This window comes from Ostrinia nubilalis, chromosome Z, assembly GCF_963855985.1.
Source record: "Ostrinia nubilalis chromosome Z, ilOstNubi1.1, whole genome shotgun sequence".
Taxonomy (NCBI): domain Eukaryota; kingdom Metazoa; phylum Arthropoda; class Insecta; order Lepidoptera; family Crambidae; genus Ostrinia; species Ostrinia nubilalis.
This window is the reverse complement of record NC_087119.1, coordinates 27,269,428-27,291,250: the sequence shown is the minus strand read 5'-3', so window position 1 is coordinate 27,291,250 and position 21,823 is coordinate 27,269,428. Positions and strand designations below refer to the sequence as shown.

At 41.8% G+C, this 21,823-nt stretch overlaps 1 protein-coding gene across 12 annotated transcripts in view; it reads right to left on the bottom strand.

The window, feature by feature from the left end:
* Positions 1-21,823, bottom strand: part of LOC135086950 (titin) — a 117,165-nt gene that overhangs the window by 78,987 nt on the left and 16,355 nt on the right. For all 12 annotated transcript variants that reach the window (XM_063981784.1, XM_063981773.1, XM_063981777.1 and 9 more), the window contains exons 2-21: positions 18,446-20,111; positions 17,415-17,644; positions 15,807-17,171; positions 13,776-15,632; positions 13,552-13,695; positions 13,054-13,455; positions 12,568-12,966; positions 12,086-12,481; positions 11,202-12,002; positions 10,646-10,897; positions 7,874-10,377; positions 7,462-7,656; positions 5,983-7,390; positions 5,616-5,903; positions 5,301-5,532; positions 5,038-5,209; positions 4,773-4,959; positions 4,094-4,424; positions 2,447-3,773; positions 2,130-2,259 (exon numbers count right to left, since the gene is read on the bottom strand). In XM_063981784.1, the coding sequence (XP_063837854.1) occupies positions 2,130-2,259; positions 2,447-3,773; positions 4,094-4,424; positions 4,773-4,959; positions 5,038-5,209; positions 5,301-5,532; positions 5,616-5,903; positions 5,983-7,390; positions 7,462-7,656; positions 7,874-10,377; positions 10,646-10,897; positions 11,202-12,002; positions 12,086-12,481; positions 12,568-12,966; positions 13,054-13,455; positions 13,552-13,695; positions 13,776-15,632; positions 15,807-17,171; positions 17,415-17,644; positions 18,446-20,111 (14,286 nt within the window). The remainder of the gene's footprint in view (positions 1-2,129; positions 2,260-2,446; positions 3,774-4,093; positions 4,425-4,772; positions 4,960-5,037; positions 5,210-5,300; positions 5,533-5,615; positions 5,904-5,982; positions 7,391-7,461; positions 7,657-7,873; positions 10,378-10,645; positions 10,898-11,201; positions 12,003-12,085; positions 12,482-12,567; positions 12,967-13,053; positions 13,456-13,551; positions 13,696-13,775; positions 15,633-15,806; positions 17,172-17,414; positions 17,645-18,445; positions 20,112-21,823) is intronic.

Below are 21,823 nucleotides of genomic sequence, written 5' to 3'. Positions count from 1 at the left end.
TAGGGGAAGGTTCATAGCATACATTATTTAATTTTAATAATAGTGTGTTCTAAAATATTTTAATATCTAATATTTCTATGGGAACTCAAAACCATCGGACTCAAACCGCCTCGATTCTAAAGTCTCTTTGAATATCCATTGCTGATGCTGGATCTCCCCAGCGGTCCATTCCAATCGAGTCAGTTCGAAGACCGAAAATAACTGAATCATTCTCATTATTAGTTAACATCCATTTATTGGTTTAATTAAAGATATTAGAAAGAAGCTAATCAACTGTTTAGTTACAACAGTAGCAAAGAAAATGTGATATTATATCACTGTTCAAATCCATTTAATGGTATGAAAGAAAAAGAAGTAAAGAAAGAGTGTGTGTGTCAGCCAATGAATCAAAGCGAACGAGATCTCGGTATCCATCAAATAGAAGGTGATGACAGTCGTCCCGGACGGTTAGGGCGCATTGTCCGCACGCAAGGCGGCGGGCGGCGGGACGGGCTTGATGGATGCCAGAGCCGTGTCCGTGCGTGTTGTTCGATATCGATATATTTTGCCTACACGGGAGCCCTTCTTTCTTATCACGTGTGTAGAATAATGCGAAATCGTCATTAATTTAATAGCGTTTATTAAACAGTTTTCACATAAAGGTAACATACAAAAAATTATTTCATAAATATATTATTAAATATGGATAGGCACTAAAATATTTAGTGATCAAATATTGCCACGCCTAATAACTTAATACAATTAGGTGAAACATACAACACAATTTAATTTAACAATATCGTGCACTTAAAACAAACTAAGTTAAAAATCACTGTAACGTTAAACTATAAAATCTCATTCAATTCGGATTTGTACTTGCAGAAAACATTAGGTCATAAACATCGGCAGTGTTTTCAAAACATAGAAACTGGCAAGGCAAGTAGTGCGTGCGTACTTTGAGAGTAGTGGTCAGTTTTATGTTTCTTTGTCACCGAACAGTTGACAGTTGACAGCGGCGCGGGCCGAGGGCGGGCGGGCGGACGGACGACCCGGGCGCGGGGACGACAGTGACGGTTAGTGGGGCGTTAGGTGACAGCGGGCAACGCGCGGCCTGCGTGCGGTGGGTTAGAGCAACGGACTCGACGGAACTCCAATCTAAACTGGACAATACAAACATTACTCATGCTCGAGGACAAAGCTGAAGCGGGAACTCTTACGTCGTCGTTGTTTAATCGTTTTATATACACAGAAAGCAAACTCGAACACGGGTACCGATCGCAGACCGCTGAAGCCCACGCAAGTCCCAGTTCCGGCGATCACTTGACAACATACGTTCAGTGAAACGGAAAGTTCTTACTAGAACAAAGACTGAGATCATTTGCATAAGTTTCACAGGTCAGATCTCAACACAAAAAGCGTCGTGACTCAACAATTCTGAGGTTAATAAGGCCAAATAAATCATTAACTAGCGCAGGCTTAAAAATAGAGTATTGGGTGAAAAATACATTTTACAGTTCGTCGAAAGACGCATCTCGTTTTGCTATGTGTCTCTATGTCATGATTTAAACGATCAATAATTACAAAATTTAGTAAACATCGTAGCGGTAAAGCAAAACAAAACAGTCGTAGAATGTTTTGTGTCGTGTTAATCACATGTTACGTGTGTCCTGTCCATAAAGGTAGCTCCAGCTCGGCCCCTGGTGTCCTGCCGCGTGCCTGCTCGTGGTCGACTAGGACTATTTACACAAAAAGCTTAAATGTACAGCGTTGTTAGATGCGGAAATTCGCTCAAATAGTGCTACTGAGTTAAGTCGTCTATCGTTCTCGGTTGCAAGTATAGGTAATGTTAGAGTGCGCCCGGCGGTATCGAACGATCGCGCGGTCGAGGAGGGTCGTCAGCCGGTCGTCCAGACCGTGTGCCATAACACCACGACCGGGCCGGCGCGGTCTAGAAGCGGGCGAGAGTCATTACTGCGGAAACCGCTACGATTGTGTGAAGCCATCTAAAGTGTATTCGCTTGTCAACTTTCGAATTTGATAAATAGTAGTTTTCACCCGATCTCATAGAGGTATAGTGATGAAACAAAGAAACACTACATTAATGGATTAAAGTGCGCGACGCGAGCTCGCTGCCTGTATCTATGTCTTACTTTTGACGACTAGCTTTGCCGAGGTCTCGACTTGGCCGGCGGCGGTGGTGGCGCGGCAGGTGAACGTGCCGGTGTCCTCCTCGTACGTGTTGCCGATCAACAGCACGGCGTTGTTGCCCTCGTGGATCATCTGCGAAACAAAGGCATCGATTAGCTGTTAAACATTATGTAACTGTTGGAACGTGCTTATCTATCACTTAGTCAATCTTTTATACTACATTGCATGGACACTTATGTCGCTTTCAATCTTTTACTACACTAAATTACACACATTAGACCTATTATTTTACCATTCAACTATAAAAAAAAATAATTACCTGGAAATCAGGAGTTTCAGGGATCAAAGCTCCTTCACGCAGCCATTGGATCGTAGGTTTCACTTTGCTGGTAATGTGCGTCTTGAATTGAGCGGGTTGTCCTTCGTTGACGACGATATCGCGAAGAGGTGTCAGGGTGGGAAGGTTGTCAGCCTGGTCTGGTTGAGTCACTTTCAGCTTAGCAGCGACGGTCACTCTGCCCGCAGAGTTATACGCAACGCATTTGTAGTCACCCTCGTCTTCTGGGAAAGCCTCGGAAATGCGGAGAGTGTATTCGTCAGCAGTCCTTGACATTTGGAAGTATTTCGACGGCTTTATCAACTTATCTCCCTTGTACCATTGAACTGTAGGTGTCGGCTTGCCCACTATCTTGCAGCTGAATTCGATGGCTTGTCCTTCAGTAACGACCTTGTCTTTTAGAGGTTCGATGATTTCGGGAGGAGCGTTAGCAGCTTTAGCTTGAGGTTTAGGCTTCTCTTTGGTAGCAGGTGCGCTGACCACACACTCGGCGTCGCATCTTGCTTCTCCAGCACTGTTGATAGCCACGCACTCGTATTTGCCCGAATCTTGCGGGTACGCTTCCAGAATAAGAAGTGTGAAAGTACCATCTTCTTCTAAAATCTTGTTTCTTATGTCAGGCTGAACCTTTTTACCGTTTTTCAGCCAATACACATCAATAGGTTTGGTTCCAGTAACCTTAGTGTCAAATCTCACGAGCTGGCCAGCAGTCACGTTAACATTCTGTGCAGTCAACGTAAAACTGGGCGGTGTGACACCTCCTCTGCCTTGACGTCTACGCTCCTCCACTACTAAATTGGCGCTGCACTTTGCAGTACCACCTCTATTCTCAGCAACAGCAGCAAATACTGCAGAATCTTCAACAAACACCTGCCTTATAATCAGAACAGACTTTGTGCTGAACGTGTGAATTTGGAAATCAGGAGAGTTCTTGATCGGGAAGTTCTCACGATACCATTTAATGGTAGGTAATGGCTCACCGTCGAATTCTACTTCAAATCTGGCTTGCTCGTGTTCAAATGCTCGACATGGCTGCATTTTCTTAGTAAATACGGGGGGTTTGCTAGGCTTAACAGGTCCTTCGACAACTCTTTCGTGTGTTTGAGCTTTGTGCTCCACCTCAGTAGTCTCAGTGGATGTGATCTTTCGAGTAATCTCTGTATCGCCTACGACTTCTTTTTGTATTTGCTTCTGCTTGGCTACGTGCACTTCTTTACCATGTACAGTAGATTCAGATGGATCAGGAATCCTTGGTTTTTGAACGATCTTCTTCTGCACTTGTTGTTCAACGACCTCTTCAGTTTGTTCTCTGAAATAAGACACATATTTTAGACTAGCTTTTGAAAAAGAGGCTGACAATAATGACTGAGTTTCTTGCGCTTCCTTTTCTCAACACTGGTCCATTTATTGTCCCGAAGCTGTGGTAGGGTTAATATTGGGACGTGTAAAAGTGCTTTTTAAAAGCCTATGCAAAATAAAATCAGTTTTAATGACTTTTGAGTTTTTTAATGACCTTCACCAGATCGCCGGTTCACCTAGTGTGGGGCCTGCACATGCTATTTGTATGTACTTTAGTTGATATTAAATAATAATATTATTATAAGAACAAAAGAAATGTATAATACTTACAAACTGTCCTCGTACTTCTGAGCCATACCCCTGGCCATGGAGTTACTTGCTATTTTTTCTCCAGGGATAGCATACTGATGAGTTGATTCTCTCATCCTGCTTTCTTTGATAACCTGTTCATTTTCTAACTCCTGGAGTTTGTTGTAATACTCTTCGCTCTTCTTCTTCTTAACAGTTTGTTGCCATTCAGTTTCTGGCTCCTTAATGACTTTAGGTTTCAGTTCTGGTCTATGGTCAATGACACCCTGTCGTTGCATAGTTTGCCTTTCTTCGAAGGTTTTTTCTAGTTCAGTTTCAGAGCGTTGGTGTTGTGTCGTCTCATCATACCAAGCTGTATGTAATCAAAATATAAGTTAGGCAAATGAAAACTGTATCATCTAGTAAATACCTGAAGACATACCTTCTTAAGAATCCGATGCTAAGCCGGTAGAAGCAGGTGATTTAGCTGCAGATTTCTTTTGGGTTTAGAGGGAGGGATCATAGGAAAGCAAATGTTTATTTGTGCTTAAGCGGTTTGTTGGTGTGTGCGTGATATTGCTGAAGTGTGTTAGAGCAGCAGTGTCGACAAGCCAACTTATGGTATTAGATTTCAATAATATGCCAAACTGTGTATGTCATGTAGCGTGGTATAAATACTTCAATATTAAGTGATTTTTGTACAGTTGTAAAAAACACTCACGTCTCGGAGCATTCTTAAGGACTCCTCTGTAATCGTCGTGTCTCGGAATTACTTTTAATTCGGTCGTAGCCAAAGCCTCGCCAACGGAACTCCTAGCGATAACTTCAATCTTGCCAGTATCATATTGCCTGGTCTTAGGTATGTCAAAGTGGTACATTCCGTCGTATGTCAATTTATATCTGGAACCCTAAAAATAAAAGGTGAATAAGACTTTTGTTTTTCTTTTTTACAAACAATTAAGTAATAATAATTATGATTAACGTACGTTTACAATGGTGTTTCCATTAAGCAGCCACATTACACGCGGCTTGGGGTGGCCGGTGACACGGCATTGGAAGCGGGCCCATTCGCCTTCTTCTACTGTTACAGGGTCCGGTCGGCTCACGAAAACGGGCGCTGACCGAGCCTTAGTTTCATCCGGCATTGGTTCAGGGGCCCTTAAAATAAATAATGCAATCATTATACAATTATACTGCATCATTTTAACATAAATTTATAAAAAGCCGGTATGTATTTTAAATTACTAACGTTTGCCATGCTGCTTCCATTTCGCGAATCTTCTCGATACTCTTCATGTGTTTAGGCAGCTGAGAATCGTAAACGATGCCAGGCTTGCCGGCTGTTTTGATGATGGCCCGAGTTTCGTCCATGCCGTAAAGGTTTGTAGCGCGGCATACATATTCGCCGCTGTCCTCAGGGTATACCCATCCAAAGTTCATTGCCACGTAGCCAAAGTCGTAGATTGGAGTAAATCGGTTCTCTGCGAACATAATCGTAACAATTAATAGCTGAAACTTGTTTTTCATTGATTTACAACAATAATGTATTTATAGTATAACTTACTGTGCAGCAATGGTTTGCCATTAAAGAACCATTCCACTTTCATATTCGGGTCTCCGACGGGTGCCAATTGGCATTCGAACTTAGTTGACTCCATTTCAACAAGTGTTGTTTGGCTTTGAATTTGGGTAACAAATCTAGGTGGCTGCTTTTTGTCAACATCGTACAAATCATCTTCCGTCAAGAATATTTCCGAAGTGTATTTCTTGATTGTAGCCTCCATTTGAGTCAAAGCTTCTGACCTCTTCATTCCGCGTGGCACTTGGTTTTGTAAGATGATATCTGGCAATTCTGCAAGTATTAAGTAAATGTTTAGTACATATTTGTTATTATTCGTGAATAACTTAAAGTTCGATTGAAAAACACTTACGCTTGCAGGAAATAGTTCCCTTGGTAAAATCTTCACCAAAGTCGTTGACTGCTCTGCATACATATTCGCCGGAATCCTCCGCGTACACGTATAAAATATCTAAAGAAACGAAACCCATGTCGTAAACTGTACGGTATCTGTGTCCCGATGGTAACAGCTTTCCGTTACGGTACCACTCGACGCGAAGTTTTGGATCTTCCTTAGGTTCCACTCGGCACTCGAAACGAACGCCTTCTGATTCCTCGACAGTGTGCGACTGAATCTGTGTAATGAACTTGGGTGGCGTGCTGACTACAGGCTCTTCTTTAGGAGCGTCAGTAACACGTCCTCTTTCAAGCTCTTTGATCTTTTCGCCACTCATGCCTTGCGGAAGCTGGGATTCCAGTACAATATCGCGCTTTGCGCTGCAAGTGATCTTTGCTGTAGTAGTTGCCGAGCCCCACTTGTTCGTAGCGCGACAAGTGTACTCACCAGCGTCACGAGCGTAAATATAGTCAATGTCTAAGGCTATGAAACCAAAGTCATTAAGCATGTGTACACGAGATCCAGTCGCAAATGCCCTACCGTTGTAGAACCAATCGATCCTCATTGTTGGATCGCCAACTGGCTCGACACGACAGTCGAAGTGGATGGGGCCACCTTCTGGGACATCCAGGTTGTCCTTGATTTCTACCGTGAATCGCGGAGGGTTTGGTTTTTCATCTTCTATTTGAATTTCCTCTCGTTTGTGTAATGTTTCCTCCAACTTTTGGATACTTTCAGTTCCTGATTTAAAGTGAGATGGTAGCTGAGGCTCCAAGATTATGCCTTGTCTGCCTTTCACTTGTAACTTGCAAGATACTGTAGCTTCACCATGACGGTTAGTAGCCTTGCAGGTGTATAAACCGGCATCACGTTGGTAAACACCGCCAATTTCTAATATGACAAATCCGAAGTCGTTAATGGTTTTGACTCTAGATCCAGTAAGAAGTGGTTTTCCATTATGGTACCACTCTACTCTCATGCTGGAGTCATTAACAGGGACTAGGCGACACTCGAAGTGCGCCGATGAGTTCTCTGAGAGCACAAGATCAGAAGGAGTTGTGATGAATTCAGGAGGGTTACCACTCTCCGCTTCAGGTGTCATTGAGTCGACTGTGCCAGTGTAGCCTTCGAGAGCAGCAATTTTGTCAATTGTTCCTTCCATGCCCTTTGGTAGTTGAGATTCTAGAATAATATTGCGTTTGCCTTGCACCTTCATAGTTGCTGTAGTTACAGCTTCACCATAATTATTATAGGCGCGGCATAGGTATTCTCCCGAGTCTTCAGGATAGGTAGGAGATATTTCTAAAATAACAAATCCAAAATCGCAGAACGTTCTGAATCTAGATCCAGCCTTAAGTGACTTGCCATTCCAGTACCATTCCACCTGAAACAATAATTATTAAATTGGTATTTTATCTTAGTAGTCAATTTTTTTTTTAATCAAAGCTTACTTACTTTAAGATTAGGGTCGTCTGTTGGTGTAAGTCGCGCCTCAAAGTGGGCATTTTCTCCTTCTCTTAGGTTGTCTATGTTTGACAGAGGAACTGTAAAGACAGGCGCTTTGCCCCTTTCTTCCTCAACCGTAGTATCTTTTCTGCGAATCATTGAATCCTCCAAGGTTTGAAGTTTTTCTAAACCACCTTCCATGCCCTGTAAAAATACATTTATTTATTTTGGTTTAACAGCTCATTTCATTGAATGTATCATCACAAAATATTATGCATTATTTCTAAGGCTGGTTTGCACCATCTTACTTTAACGTATAACAAATGTCAAAAGTATGTCACTGGTCATGATTATAGTTACGGTTAAATTAAGGTGGTGCAACTCATCCTAAGAAAGGTTTGTATTTAGTTAAAATCCTTACCCGCGGAAGTTGCGAGTCCAGGATCAAATTTTCCTTCGATGTACATTTGAGCGTAGCCTTTGTTGAGTCTCTGCCCAATTTGTTCGTAGCAACACATTCGTAAACACCAGAATTTTCTTCATAACAGTATAAGATATCCAATATGACAATTCCGAAATCATGGAAAGTCCTGTATCTATGTCCATGTGGTAACTTCTTGCCGTTGTAGAACCATTCTACTTTCAGATCTGGATCATCAACTGGTATTAGTCTAGCTTCAAAGTGTGCACTCTGACCTTCTACTAACTTTGTAACATCTTGTATTTGGGTCAAGAATTTTGGCGGTTCGGCAGATGCTGCTGATGGCGCCTGTTGCTGTGCCCCCTGCATGCTTTCTAATTCCCTAATCTTGGCCAGAGAGTCAGGCTGCAAGCTGTCCAAGTAGACTCCACTTCTGCCATAGCAGTTAATGGTAGCCTTAGTGAAATCTTCCCCGTATTTGTTATAAGCTCGGCATACATATTCTCCAGTATCATGGTTTTGCGTATAAGCAATGTCCATAACAACGAATCCAAAATCGGATACTGTTTTTATTCTTGTAGAGTGACGAAGTGGTTGGCCATTATGGTACCATTCAATCTTCATGTCTGGATCATCCACAGGTATAACTGTACATTCAAAGTGTGCGGATTGGCCATCCTTAAGACCTTCAATGCTTTGTATATGTGTAGTGAACTTCGGTTTTTGTCCTTTGCTCTTATCAACGCATTCAAGTTTTACGCTTATTTCAGCTTGGCCCCACCTATTTGTGGCCCTGCAGGAATAGGTTCCAGAATCAGTAGTCTTAGTGCCCAATATTTCAAGGACACACATACCAAACGCATACACTGTTCGGATGCGGTGACTTGCTTCAATTGTCTTGCCGTTATAGAACCATTCAATTACCATACTTTGGTCACCTGTTGGTATCAGTGATGCTTCATAATGAGCAATTTGTCCTTCGCTGATATCAACAATGTCTTTAAAGACAGTTGTAAACTCAGGTGCTCTTCCTGTGTCATCGTCGGGTTTCTGACCAGGCTCACGACGCAAAGAATCTTCCAGATTTTGAATCTTTTCCAATCCTTCAGTTCCTTTAGGATGTTGAGTCCTTTCTATTAGATTTTCCTTGCTAGTGCAATAAACAGTCGAAGATGTAAAGGCCTCACCTCTCTTGTTGTAAGCTTTGCAAGTGTAAATTCCACTGTCTCTTTCATACACGTCTGTTAAGTCTAATGTCACAAAACCGAAATCGCTGGTAAGTTTGAATCTCGAAGCTTGTTCCAGTATTTTACCATTGAAGTACCATTCAATCTTTAGGTCAGGATCGTTCTTAGGTTCTACTTGGCCCTCCAAGTGAAGCGCTTGACCTTCTATTAATTGATGTTCGGCTGAAATTGGGACAACCCATTCAGGTTTGGGATATTCAGTATCAGGTACTGACGTTCTTCTACCTTTAGAAAGCCTTGCTTCTTCAGCTTGTTCAACGGCTTCCAAACCAGCTTTTCCTTGTGGGTGCTGGGTATCAAAGAAAATATTTTTGTCCCCTGTGCATCTTAGAGAGCCTGAAGTGGTAGCGGATCCTTTGTTATTTGTAGCTTTGCAAGTGTAAATACCTGAGTCTTCTTCATATGTATGAGTAATATCCAAAGACACGTAACTAAAATCATGTGTGCTCTTGTACCTAGTACCTGAAGGTAGGGGCTTATTATTAAAGAACCATTCGATCTTAAGGGTGGGGTCTCGAGATGGTTCAACGTTGCACTCGAAGTGAATATTGTCACCCTCTTTGCACAAAATATTATTCAAATGAGATATAAATACTGGGATTTCGTAGTTAGGTTCAGGTGATTCTGGTTTTGCAGATTTAGGTTGCTCAAGGGCACCGATCCTATCCAAGGATTCAGGATGAAGTGATTCGCCAAGAAGCCAGTGACGATCTTCAATCTTAATCGAAGCTGTAGATACAGCCTCACCCATCAAATTGGTAGCTTTACATGTGTAAATGCCAGAATCATCGATTCTCAAGCCATTGATAGACAGTGTAACCAATCCAAAGTCGAAAGTACTCTTTAATCTCGACCCCGTTGTCAGAGATACACCGTTCTTGAACCATTCAATCCTTAGGTTTGGATCAGTTCTCGGTTCTACCTGAGCTTCGAGGTAGACATGTTGGCCTTCCACAAGTTTGTCGTAGCTCTTGAGGTGAGTAGTGAAAATAGGAGCTTGCTGGACTCCAGTGTCCACAAACATTTCAGGTACTCTATTCATCGCAGCTTCTTTTAGCTGAATCTGTTCCCAGGACTCTGGACGCATGGCTTGATCTACTATAGTTGATTTAGTCTTCACCTTCAAAGAAGTAGAGGAAACTGTACTACCTGCCCTGTTGATAGCCTTGCACATGTACAATCCGGCATCATTTGCGACCACAGAGTTGATATCCAAAGTAACGAATCCGAAATCGTGTGTAGTGCGGAATCTTGATCCTATAACATACAAATATTTTCAATTAATTATAACTATCAAACTAGCTTGCGACATGCGCATAGTCCACTTTATAAATTATTACTGTATTTATAACAAGAGAATGAAAGATTTTTTATTATTAAAAAATGATTGATTTATGTAGTTGTAATTAGTGTTATTAATAACCCCTATGAACATAGGTAATACTTTGATATTAAATGTTGTTTACTATTTAATTGTTACAGAATACAGTGATTGAGGACAATACATTGTGATAACGGTACATACCCATTTTCAGTTCTACGCCATTGATGTACCATTCAAATCGGAGACTAGGGTCGCCGACGGGTACAACACGTGCTTCATAATGGGCGTGTTGACCCTCCCATAGTTCGGAAGGTCCTGTCAAAACCTGAGTAAAAATGGGCTTGTCAAACTCTCGGTCAGGCTCGTCAGCTCTCCTGGGGTGAGGCTGTTCCAATTGTTGGATCTTCTTCATGCCTTCTGGATGCTGTGTGTCCAGTTGTATAGCTGCTTTGGCTGTTAACAATATACATTGATTTTATCAGTTACTGTCTTTTTGGTTTTAGGACGTACCTATAAACATACGAGTAGGTGAAATGAAAAGTATGATTTTTAAAATCGCGATCACCATATTTTTCTGTGAAATCTTGCTAGTGTAGTTATGTAGGTAACTGATTCATAAAGAAAAACAATAACGATGAAACAAATTTTGAAAACTCACTTCCAGTGTAATTTATGAAAAAGTTTATACATCATTTATCTACTTGAAAATAAACTAATTCGTCTATAAATAATCAAATAATCGTTTTGCAATACTTACTTCTGATTCGCATAGCAGCTGTCGTTACTGCTTCACCTAGTAAATTGGATGCTCTGCACATGTAGACGCCTTCATCTTCATCGCGTACATGAGTTATTGTCATAGACACATAACCGAAGTCGTGAGTCTTCGTAATTCTAGAACTATCTTCAATGAGTTTCTCATTTCTGAACCATTCCACTTTAAGTGTGGGGTCGCCAACAGGAATTAGTCTGCAGTCAAAGTGCGCTGTTTGTCCTTCTTGAATGTTGTCGATGTTCTGTAGAGGCTGTGTGAAGACAGGCCTCTGCCTTGTTACTGGTTCCGGGATTTCAGGCCGCTTAAATGGTTCTGCTGATTCTAGCTCTCGGATCTTCTCTAAGCCTTCGGGACGTTGAGATTCCGATAAAATACTACCTTTTGCGGTTACTGTCATGGATATCGAGGAAGTGCATTGTCCAAGGGCGTTGATTGCCTTCACTGAGTATTCGCCAGCATCTTCAGGAACACAGTGCTGAATATCCAATGACACGTAACCAAAATCAAAAGTGATATGGAACCGTGAGGCAGATTGCAGGGCTTTACCGTTGTGATAAAATTCAATGCGCAAATTAGGATCATGTACAGGTTCAACCTGGCATTCGAAGTGAGCTGTTTTACCCTCGAAAACATGTGTTGTTCCTCTAAGTTCAGTAACAAATCGTGGTGGGCTAATTTTGGGCTCCTCCACTTCTAATCTTGTGTGGTGACCTTGTGCTTCGAGCTGTCTAATTTTCTCAAGACCATTTGGATGTTGAGTATCCAAAATAATACTCCTGTGCCCTAAAAATAAAATAATCGGTAAGTATCGGTAATATCCCTTAGTTTAATAATTATAATAACTATAAAATAATTGAGACACTAACCTGCAACCTTCAACGTGCATGTGTTGACTGCTTCACCGAGCTTGTTTGTGGCTTTACACATGTAAGTTCCAGAATCCTCAGAATAAGTGTACAGAATATCTAACGCGACGTAACCAAAGTCATGTGTCGTTCTGTACCTGTGACCGGCTCTAATCTTTTGCCCATTGAGGAACCATTCCAGTTTTAAGTCAGGATCATTTATAGGTTCTACTCTGCATTCAAAGTGGGCATGATCTCCTTCTTTAAGGTTCTCAAGGCTAGTAAGAGCTGTCAAGAAGACAGGCTTTTGCCCCGGTTTCTCTTCTTCTACAGCTTTAGGTCTTTCATATCTTTCTAGTTCTTGAATCTTCTTCAATCGTTGTTCATCAAGTGTATCCAGATATAATCCGGATTTGGCTGAAATAAATACATCATGTGAAGTTATTACATGTACTAGATATTTTTAATCTATATTGATCAATTAATTACTTTTTTCGTCTTACCGTCTACTTTTACAGAGCTGGTGGTTACAGCTTCACCAACGGCATTAGTCGCCTTACACATGTAGGTGCCAGTATCTTCACCATAAGCATACAGAATATCTAATGCAACGTAACCAAAGTCATAAGTTGTCTTGAAACGATGACCTTGTTGAACTGGTCTGCCGTTACAGTACCATTCAACGCGCATCGTAGGGTCGTTGACAGGGGTGAGCGTAGCTTCCAAATGTACCGGCTGGCCCTCAGCTACTTGTGCATTCTTCAGGGGCTTGCCAAACTGTGGCTTTTCGGCGATAAAGCTCTCGTCACGAACCACTCGTTTGTATCTGCTGTCATCTTCAAGGTACTGAATTTTTTCAAGTGCGCTTTCATGTTGAGTGTCTCTAATGATAGATTCCTTGGCTGAAAAACGTAATGGATATTTTCATTATATTTTCTGCTAATAACAAAATCTTAATTATAATATTTAATTAATATCGAAACACTTACATTGAACGTTTAATTTAATAGAAGAGATAGCCTGGCCCAGATTGTTAATAACCTTGCATGTGTATTCACCAGAGTCTTCGCCGTATACTGTGAGTATATCAAGAGCAGCAAATCCGAAATCGTAAGCAGTGCGGTACCTGTGACCACTCTGCAGGACCTTCCCGTTAAAGTACCACTCAACTCGCATGTTCGGGTCAGGGTAAGGCTCAATGCGGCACTCATAGTGAGCGCTCTGGCCTTCAACAAGTCTAGAAGGACCATTCAGTTGAGTGATGAACCTAGGTGCCTGGTTAACGGCTATCTCGACATCTTCTCTACGTTGATGGCGAGAGGAGTCTTCGAGCTGCTGTATTTTCTCCAGAGCACTCTCATGCTGAGATTCCAATTGCAGAGAGGCTTTAGCTGCGTTGAAAATAAAGTGGTTTAAATTAAAAGTGATATTCAACATTATTATATTGCATTCTGTCCATCAAATTGGTGCGATGCTGCAATACTTACATTGAACAAATAATGTTGATGACGTCACAGCCTCTCCCAGTTCATTGATAGCACGGCACGTGTAGGTCCCGGAATCCTCTGGGTTCACATACTTCATATTAAGTGCGACATATCCGAAATCGTGCATGGTGGTTAAACGGTTAGCTGAAAAAATATTTAACGATTTATGAAGTTTGAGTTTCATTGATCAATAAAACTAATTTATCTAAATAAATAATACTTACATGCTTCAATGGGTACACCGTTTCGGAGCCATTCTACCCGTAATTTAGGATCTCCAACGGGGATAAGTCTAGCTTCAAAGTGAGCTGCCTGGTTTTCAGCCACCTTAATGTCCTTCATTGGCATAGTGAATACTGGTGCTTGAGTGGTGAACTCTTCTTGTGCACTATGACGTTGATATCTCGATGTATCTTCCAGCTGATTCAATCTTGGCAATGCACCTTCGTGCTGCGATTCCAAATAAATTGATTTCTTAGAATGGACTATAGCGATTCCAGAAGTGACTGCTTCCCCAAGAGCGTTAATAGCCCTACAAGTGTATGTACCTGAGTCTTCAGGCAAACACGACATAATATCCAGAGCCACAAAACCGAAATTATTAGTTTCGGTGAACCTTGAACCGCTTTTTAGTGGTTTGTTATTGTGATACCACTCTACTTTCATAGTCGGGTCTGATACTGGGATCAATCTGCACTCGAAGTGGGCGCGTTGACCTTCTTTGATTTCAATATTCTTTAAGGAAGTTGTGAAAATTGGCGCTTGTGTTGTGATTTCATCCATGACATCTGATCTGTGGTATCTGGATCTGTCCTCGAGAACCTGGATCTGTTCTAAGCCAGCCTCATTTTGAGTAGCTCTTATTATGTCTGCAGTCCCACGACACGTCAACCTGCAGCTTACCTCGTCACTGCCTACTAAGTTGACAGCTCTACATGTGTAAATTCCAGAATCTTCTGCAATCAGATCAATAATATCTAACGCTACATAGCCGAAATCATGGATAGGCCTAAACCTATGTCCGATAGTCACTGGTTTACCATTTTTGAACCACTCTACCTTTAGGTTTGAATCTGTAACTGGTTCCAGCTTGCACTCGAAATGGACGTGATGTCCTTCGACCACATTTTCAATTGATTTGGGTTTAGTTACAAAGTGAGGTTTAATGTTTATGGATTCATCAATAACCTCAGATTTCTTGTAACGTGATGTATCTTCTAAGTATTGAATTTTCTCAAGACCCGATGGATGTTGAGAGTCAAATATCAAATCTTTCTTGGCAATCACACGTAATGCGCAAGATGTGACTGCTTCGCCGAGTTGATTGGTGGCCTGGCACGTGTATACACCGGAATCTTCTGGGTACACGCTTAAGAGATCAAGCGCTACATAATCAAACTCGTAAGCTGGTCTGAACCTGTGACCAGTCTTAATAGGTCTGCCGTTGCAGAACCACTCTACTCGCATGGTTTGATCGCCCACTGGCTGCAGTCTACATTCCAAATGCACGTTGGTGCCTTCAACTGTTTCAATGTTATGTAACGCTCTAGAGAATTGAGGTGCTTGCATGACGGTGATGTCCTCCTGAACTTGTCGGTTTCTCCTTGCAGCATCTTCCAGCATTTGAATTTGTTCGACGGCTTGTTCATTCTGTGTGTCGGTCACAATATCCGATCTTTCAATGACTCGGACCATAGCTGAAGTGTGGGCTGAACCAAGATGGTTCACAGCCCTTACTGTGTACTCGCCGGTATCTACAGATGTTGCGTGAATTATGTCCAGTGCTACGAAACCAAAGTCGTAGTACGTTCTAAATCGTGAGCCGACTGTTACAGCGCGACCATTGTGGAACCATTCCACTCTCATTGTTGGGTCACCCATAGGCTCGAGACGGCACTCAAGATGAATATTTTTTCCCTCAGATACTGGCTTTGGATCAGTCAGAGGTTGCACAAATACTGGTTTCGATTTCGAAATTTCTTCAATTACGTACATAGGCTCCACGAATTTTGATTCTTCCATTTGCCTTGTTTTCTCGTATAAGCCTCTGTGAATGCTGGAAGTGTCGATGCTTGAGCGGGCTGAAATAAAATGAACACTAATTTATTATTATGCTATCAAAATAAATTTTTTTCATATTTTCTATTATTAAATAAGAATTATAACTGTCATATTTATTTTCTTTACAAAGGTTACATCAGTGTATTTCTAAGCTTATGCGGACATTTATTAAATAATGTTATAGAAGTACTTACTTTCAACGGTCATAGAAGCGCTGAGTTGCGCTTCTCCAGCTGCGTTACGAGCGACTACAGTGTAGACACCGGAGTCTTCTGCGCGGACACTAGAGATATCCAACGCAACGTATCCAAAATCGTGATATGTTTGTATGCGATTGGCAGACTTTATCTGCTTACCATTAAAATACCACTCCACAGTCATTGTTAAGTCGCTCTGAGGCTCTACTCTGGCCTCAAAGTGAGCACCCTGGCCTTCGACAATCTTATTTGTTCCCTTTAATGGTCCCAAGAAACGAGGCTTTTGAGTTACTTTAACTTCCTCCTCAGACCGCCTCATGTATCTGCTTGAATCTTCAAGATGCTGAATCTTTTCAAGGCCGCCAGGATGCTGAGATTCAGCAATTATATCTTTTTTTGTAACAATTGTTAATTTGGCGCTTGTAGTAGCTTGTCCAAGAGCGTTGTAAGCTCGGCAAGTGTAGTGGCCGACGTCATGGACGGTTACTGACTTAATTGTTAATGCTACATATCCGAAATTGAAAAATGTAGTTATTCTAGAACTCGCCTCAACTGGGCGTCCATCCTTCAACCATTCTACTTTCAAAGTTGAATCTCCGACAGGTTCAAGACGTGCTTCGAAGTGCGCGAAGCCTCCTTCTTTAATATTAATTTGATCCCTGATCGGAGTCTTGAACTCTGGTTTTTGAGTGCTTTCAGGAACTTCCTGATAGTATTTTTGGTGTTGTTGTTGCTGGTAGGCTTCTAACTGCTCAGTCTTTTCGATGTATCGTCGCTGTTCAGGTATTCCGAGGTCAGCAGTCACAGTACTTCTAGCTGCTACTCTAATAGACGCCGTACTGACAGCTTCGCCCAGTTTGTTTACAGCCCTCACTGTGTACGAACCTGCATCTTCAGCCCGTAGGTGCATGATGTTTAGGGAGACGTAACCGAAGTTGAAGATTGACGTGATTCGCGAGCTGGCTGTAATGGGTCTGCCATCCTTGTACCACTCGACTCTCATTGTAGGGTCGCTCACAGGCGTGAGCTGTCCCTCGAAATGAGCGTTCCTTCCTTCTTGAAGTTCGCCGAGTTCTTGTAAGGGCCTGATAAATTGTGGCCTTTGTGAAGTTTGTTCCTCTATTGATTCTTGGTGTTGGTACCTAGAGTAGTCTTCAAGCTGTTGAATGTACTGCAAACTCTCTGGGTGTTGGCTCGTCCTTTCGATCGTAGCGCGCGGTGTAACTTGTAAGAAAGCTTTGGTCTCGGCAACGCCGGTCGCGCTTATAGCACGGCAAGTGTACTCGCCGCTATCTTGAATGTTGAGACTGAGCATGTCGAGAGAAATGTAACCAAATCGGAATATTGACGTGAACCTTGAACCTGAAACAAGTATCCGTAGTTCATTTTATCAAATATACAAGAGCTAAATTCATTTCAAGATTTTCTACGTATTAAATGTAGTTTAGTTCCTGTTATTGATTTACATTAGGTGTTGTAAATGACGACCTGCAGGCCGCCACCAACCGGCCATTGTGGAAATCATTAGGGGAGGCCTATATTCAGCTGTGGACGACCTATGCCTGAAAATGAATGAATGAAATTTTGTAAATGAGTTACACTTACTGGCTTCGATACTCTGTCCATTCTTCAGCCATTCTATCTTCATCGTTGGATCGCCAACGGGTTCTATCCTCGTCTCAAAGTGAATTTTGCCACCCTCCATCTGCGTGACGCTTTTGAGTGGCACAATAAACTGTGGCGGAGGATAGACGCGATCCTCCTCGCCCGGAGGAATGTAAGGTCTTGCTCTTTCCACGTGCCTCAAATATATGATTTCTGGTCCAGGAGCTGGCCTGCAACATGCAACGTATGGAACGCTTGACTAAGCATGTAACATTTTATAAACGCAAAATATGCATTATCTTAAGCATGCATAAATATGAATAAAATAATGTATATTCTGTATTTATAGACGCTATTACTCACAATGTATAAATATCTGAGTAGAAATCGATGTTTTCTGAATATTTTTCGAATCATTAAACAAACATTATAGTTTGAGAAAATTGTATTAGTATTTATTTTATTACTAGCTGATTTAGCGAACTTAGTGCCGCCTGTGTTCATTAGAAATAACGTAGGATTGTAATGTTGAAAGAATATTTCAAATTGATTCTGACAAACAAACAAACAATAAAATCTTTCCTCTTTGTCCAGTCAAAAGTGGTTTTGACTGGACAAAGAGGAAAGTTAGTTTAAACCACTTTTGACTACAAGAAATCAGTCAAAAGTGCTTTCGCCTGATTTAAAATTTTACCAATCAGTCCAAACTTCATACAAAGTTATGATTTTACTTATATTTTGTCTAACAAATACCTAGATTTCTTAAAAATATGATAAAAGATAAAAAGCAACATTACTGTGATATCTAAGGTAGGTGACCACGTTATATGCACAAATCATATCAAAATTAGACTTTAAAATAGTTTTTTATCACATTTTTGATGATTTCCAAGTAATTTTCACTTATCAAACACTTTTTTTTGAATTTAGACTGATTTTTTGCAGCTAAAAGTGGTTTTGACTGAGTATGAGTTTTGACTTCAACATATTTATTTAGAGATTAATAAGTAGGTATAGATAATTAAACTCACTCTGGCTCAATGATTTTCGTAGGCCGCGGTAAGTGAAGACGCTTCTGTTCAGGCGGCGGCTCTTTCGGCACTTCAACGTAGAGCCTCGCCCGAGTGGCGGTGGAGCCTGCGACGTTCTGGGCGGTGCACTGGTACCATGCCGCGTCCGACGCCTTGGCTCGAGGGATGTCCAGCGTCGAGGCCCCACCATCGGTGTTGATTCGTAACTCTGGATTGGGTATAATCGGAACGCCGTCCTTCTGCCATGTGATCCGTGGCGTAGGGGTGCCGACTGCGCGCGCTCTCAGCACGACGGACTCACCTTCCCGCACGTTCATCGTGCTGAAGCGCTCTACGAACTTCGGAGCTACTACTTGCTCCTTCTCGATAACGTTCAGTCTGCATTGGAAAGACGTTTCTCCAGTCTTGTTGCGCGCAATGCACGTCACTACGCCACTGTCACTGAGTTCGACGTTTGTAATCATAAGTGCATGATTACCAGATTCGTTTACTAATATCTTATGATTATAATCGTCTCGAATTTGTCTATCGTTAATGAACCACGTGACTTCTGGGTAAGGTCTGCCTGTGACGCGGCAATCGAATCGCGTCATTTTGCCTTCCGTGACATCTCGGTCTTGGCAGACTCTTACAAATTGCGGAGCAAGAGCTTTTTCACTAATTTCTACTCTTTCTTCGATCCCTGTCTGCTGGCTATCCATAATGTATTGAGATTTGTGATCCTGTACATAAGTTTCTTGAGGAGATTCTACAGCTAGATACGCCGAAGTGACAACGCATCCGTTAGGGTTCTCGGCCAGTAATGTGTAGTGGCCATTATCAGACTTTTGTGTGTTTCTTACCCTAAGTGTCGTATGATTCTGTGTCGTTACGATTTCGTGCTTGTTCGAGTTGACTATCCTCTGCCCGTTCTTGAACCACGTTACTCGCGGCCTGGGGTTGCCCGATAATTGCACTTGGAATTGAGCGTCTGCTCCCTCCTGTAATTTGGAATTCCTTGGTTTCTGTGCAATTTTCGGTGGAGACACACCACCAAGTGATTTATCGATTTCTGTGCTAATGTGAATGTCGGTTTCTCCTACGTATCTTTTCGTGATAGTTTCTCTGAAGGAGACCTCCCTCAAGAGTCTGTATTCGAATGTGTCTACTTTGAAATCCTCGGTGGAGGAGTAGTCGGATCCGTTGGTGTAGGCTACTTTCTGTGTCTGTCGTGTCTGTTCCGAGCTGTAGCCCTGGGTGCCGTAGGATTTGTGCTCGACGCTCTCACTGACGTGGCGATAGCTCTGGTGCTGCTGCGAGGTTTGATGTGCGGGGACGGGCACGCCCTCGGGCTGGATGTACACGGAGCAGATGGCTTCTCCGTACTGGTTGCGGGCCGTGCAGGTGTACTCGCCCTCGTCGCCAGGCCCGATCTGCTTGATGAGCAGCGACACGTCGCCGGTCTGCTCGTTGTAGCTCATGCTGTACTTGTTGCACTCTACCAGCGGGGCCTTCTTTCTGGTCCACGAGACGACGGGCGTGGGGTTTCCGCGAAGTTTCCCCTCGAACTTAGCGTTGCCGCCTTGCGCAAATCTCGCATTCTTAAAGATTTGCTCGAATATCGGCGGCGAGGGATCGCCGGGCCTGCCCGATGCGATAGCCAGACGGTCGCCCCCGGTGCTTTCCACTGTAACAATAGGGAAACTCTTATTAGAAACTAATATCAATGGTCTAATCTATTTTAAAGGATTAGGTAAAGATATGAATGATTAAATAAACTAAGTAAGTACACATTCTTTTATAATAAGCAAATTTTCTTTTTACTTTCTATTTAAAACTTCGCAGAGCATAAACTAATAAATACTTAATACAATATTATGGAATTAATCAAATAAAACTAGGTAATTACTTTTGAATTAATGCTCCGCTGTGCTCTCGCAGTAAATAACTTTCAAGAAATGACACCGGTGAAAGAATCCGGCTAAAATATATGCAAGTCCGTTCTAATTATAACAATTTTGTAATCCACGCGAGCGTTGAAATGCATCAGTGAATCATGCGTGTATGCGGCTGCGGGCGAGTTGCTACTATAAATAGACCTAGTAGCCTCACTTGCGGAGTGAGTACCAAATGCGTCGACAACATCATCACTGGCTTACATCAGCTCATAGCTGGACATGATTACGTGTCCATGCTTCCAATTTATGTCATCTTCAACCCCTACTCATTATAACTTAGTGATGTGACTAAACAAGCCAAATAAAGACTCGAATTTAGTTCTGTAATTGCGTTCTAGAACTTTGAAATAGTTGAATATGAATAGGATCGACTTTCAACTACAGTATAAGTTGAGAAATTGTTAGAAAATCATTTACCTAGATTTGGGTGCTATGAGTACCTAGTTATTCTAAGTAGTATTAGACTATTAGCATAATGATAAATTTTTTATCAACGTAGATGATGGAGCATTTGTCGGGCCTCGGGCGGCCCTTCTGACGCCGCATGGGTTGGCTCGTCTGTGCACTCCAGCCTGAGTCACGCGGGATGATCGGCTATTTCGAGCGCACACTCTGGATCTTGTTACGACCGCCTTTTTCGTTAACTGCCCTGTTTCATTGCGGTAAACACGCTACTTAAACTTGTTCATGTTACCGAAGGTCGTGAAAATTGTTATGAGCTAGGGAGAATTGTCGTAAGCTTTTTTTTTTTTTTTTTTTTTTATGTGATATTATTATGATTATGTGATAGCTCAAGCTTTCTTTCAATTATTGCACAAATGTACAGATTAAACCAGTTTCCTAGTCTTTGTTTATAATTAATGTAACGTGACTTACTATTTATTCAGCTTTACAGCGTCCTCTAATGTAGGTATACCTTTATTTCACACAAATTCTACTTTAGAAAAGAGAAATGCCTTAGAATAAAATGTAAACATTCAAATGTTTTATCAATTGTCAGTAAAAGTCTGAAACTTTATGGAAATTAGATATAATTTACAAGATACAACATAAAGTGCGAGCAGGCCATTTATATTAAATATTGGGCTTACACGAAAAAATACTTGAAGAGTCTTAGTAAACCATTGAGAAATTTCAAGCGCAAAGCAGCAAGCAGGCAGCAGGCCGCGACCGGCCTTGCAGACCAGTTTCGCAGCTACTAGCTGCCCTGTAAGGGCAACTATTCACCGGTTTCTGAATTAAAGAAGTGCAGTTTGCATTGGTTGCGAGCCCAACCGTACATCTACATCCCTCTTAGAACGTTTACTGGATCATCATAAAAGCAGCTACGTTATGTATGTTGGAAAATTATAGTGAAAACAATGAACCCATCCAACTATGCGTAGGTATTTTCGTTTAAATATGTGTGAATGTGCATTCCTACATTTACTACAATTTCTCA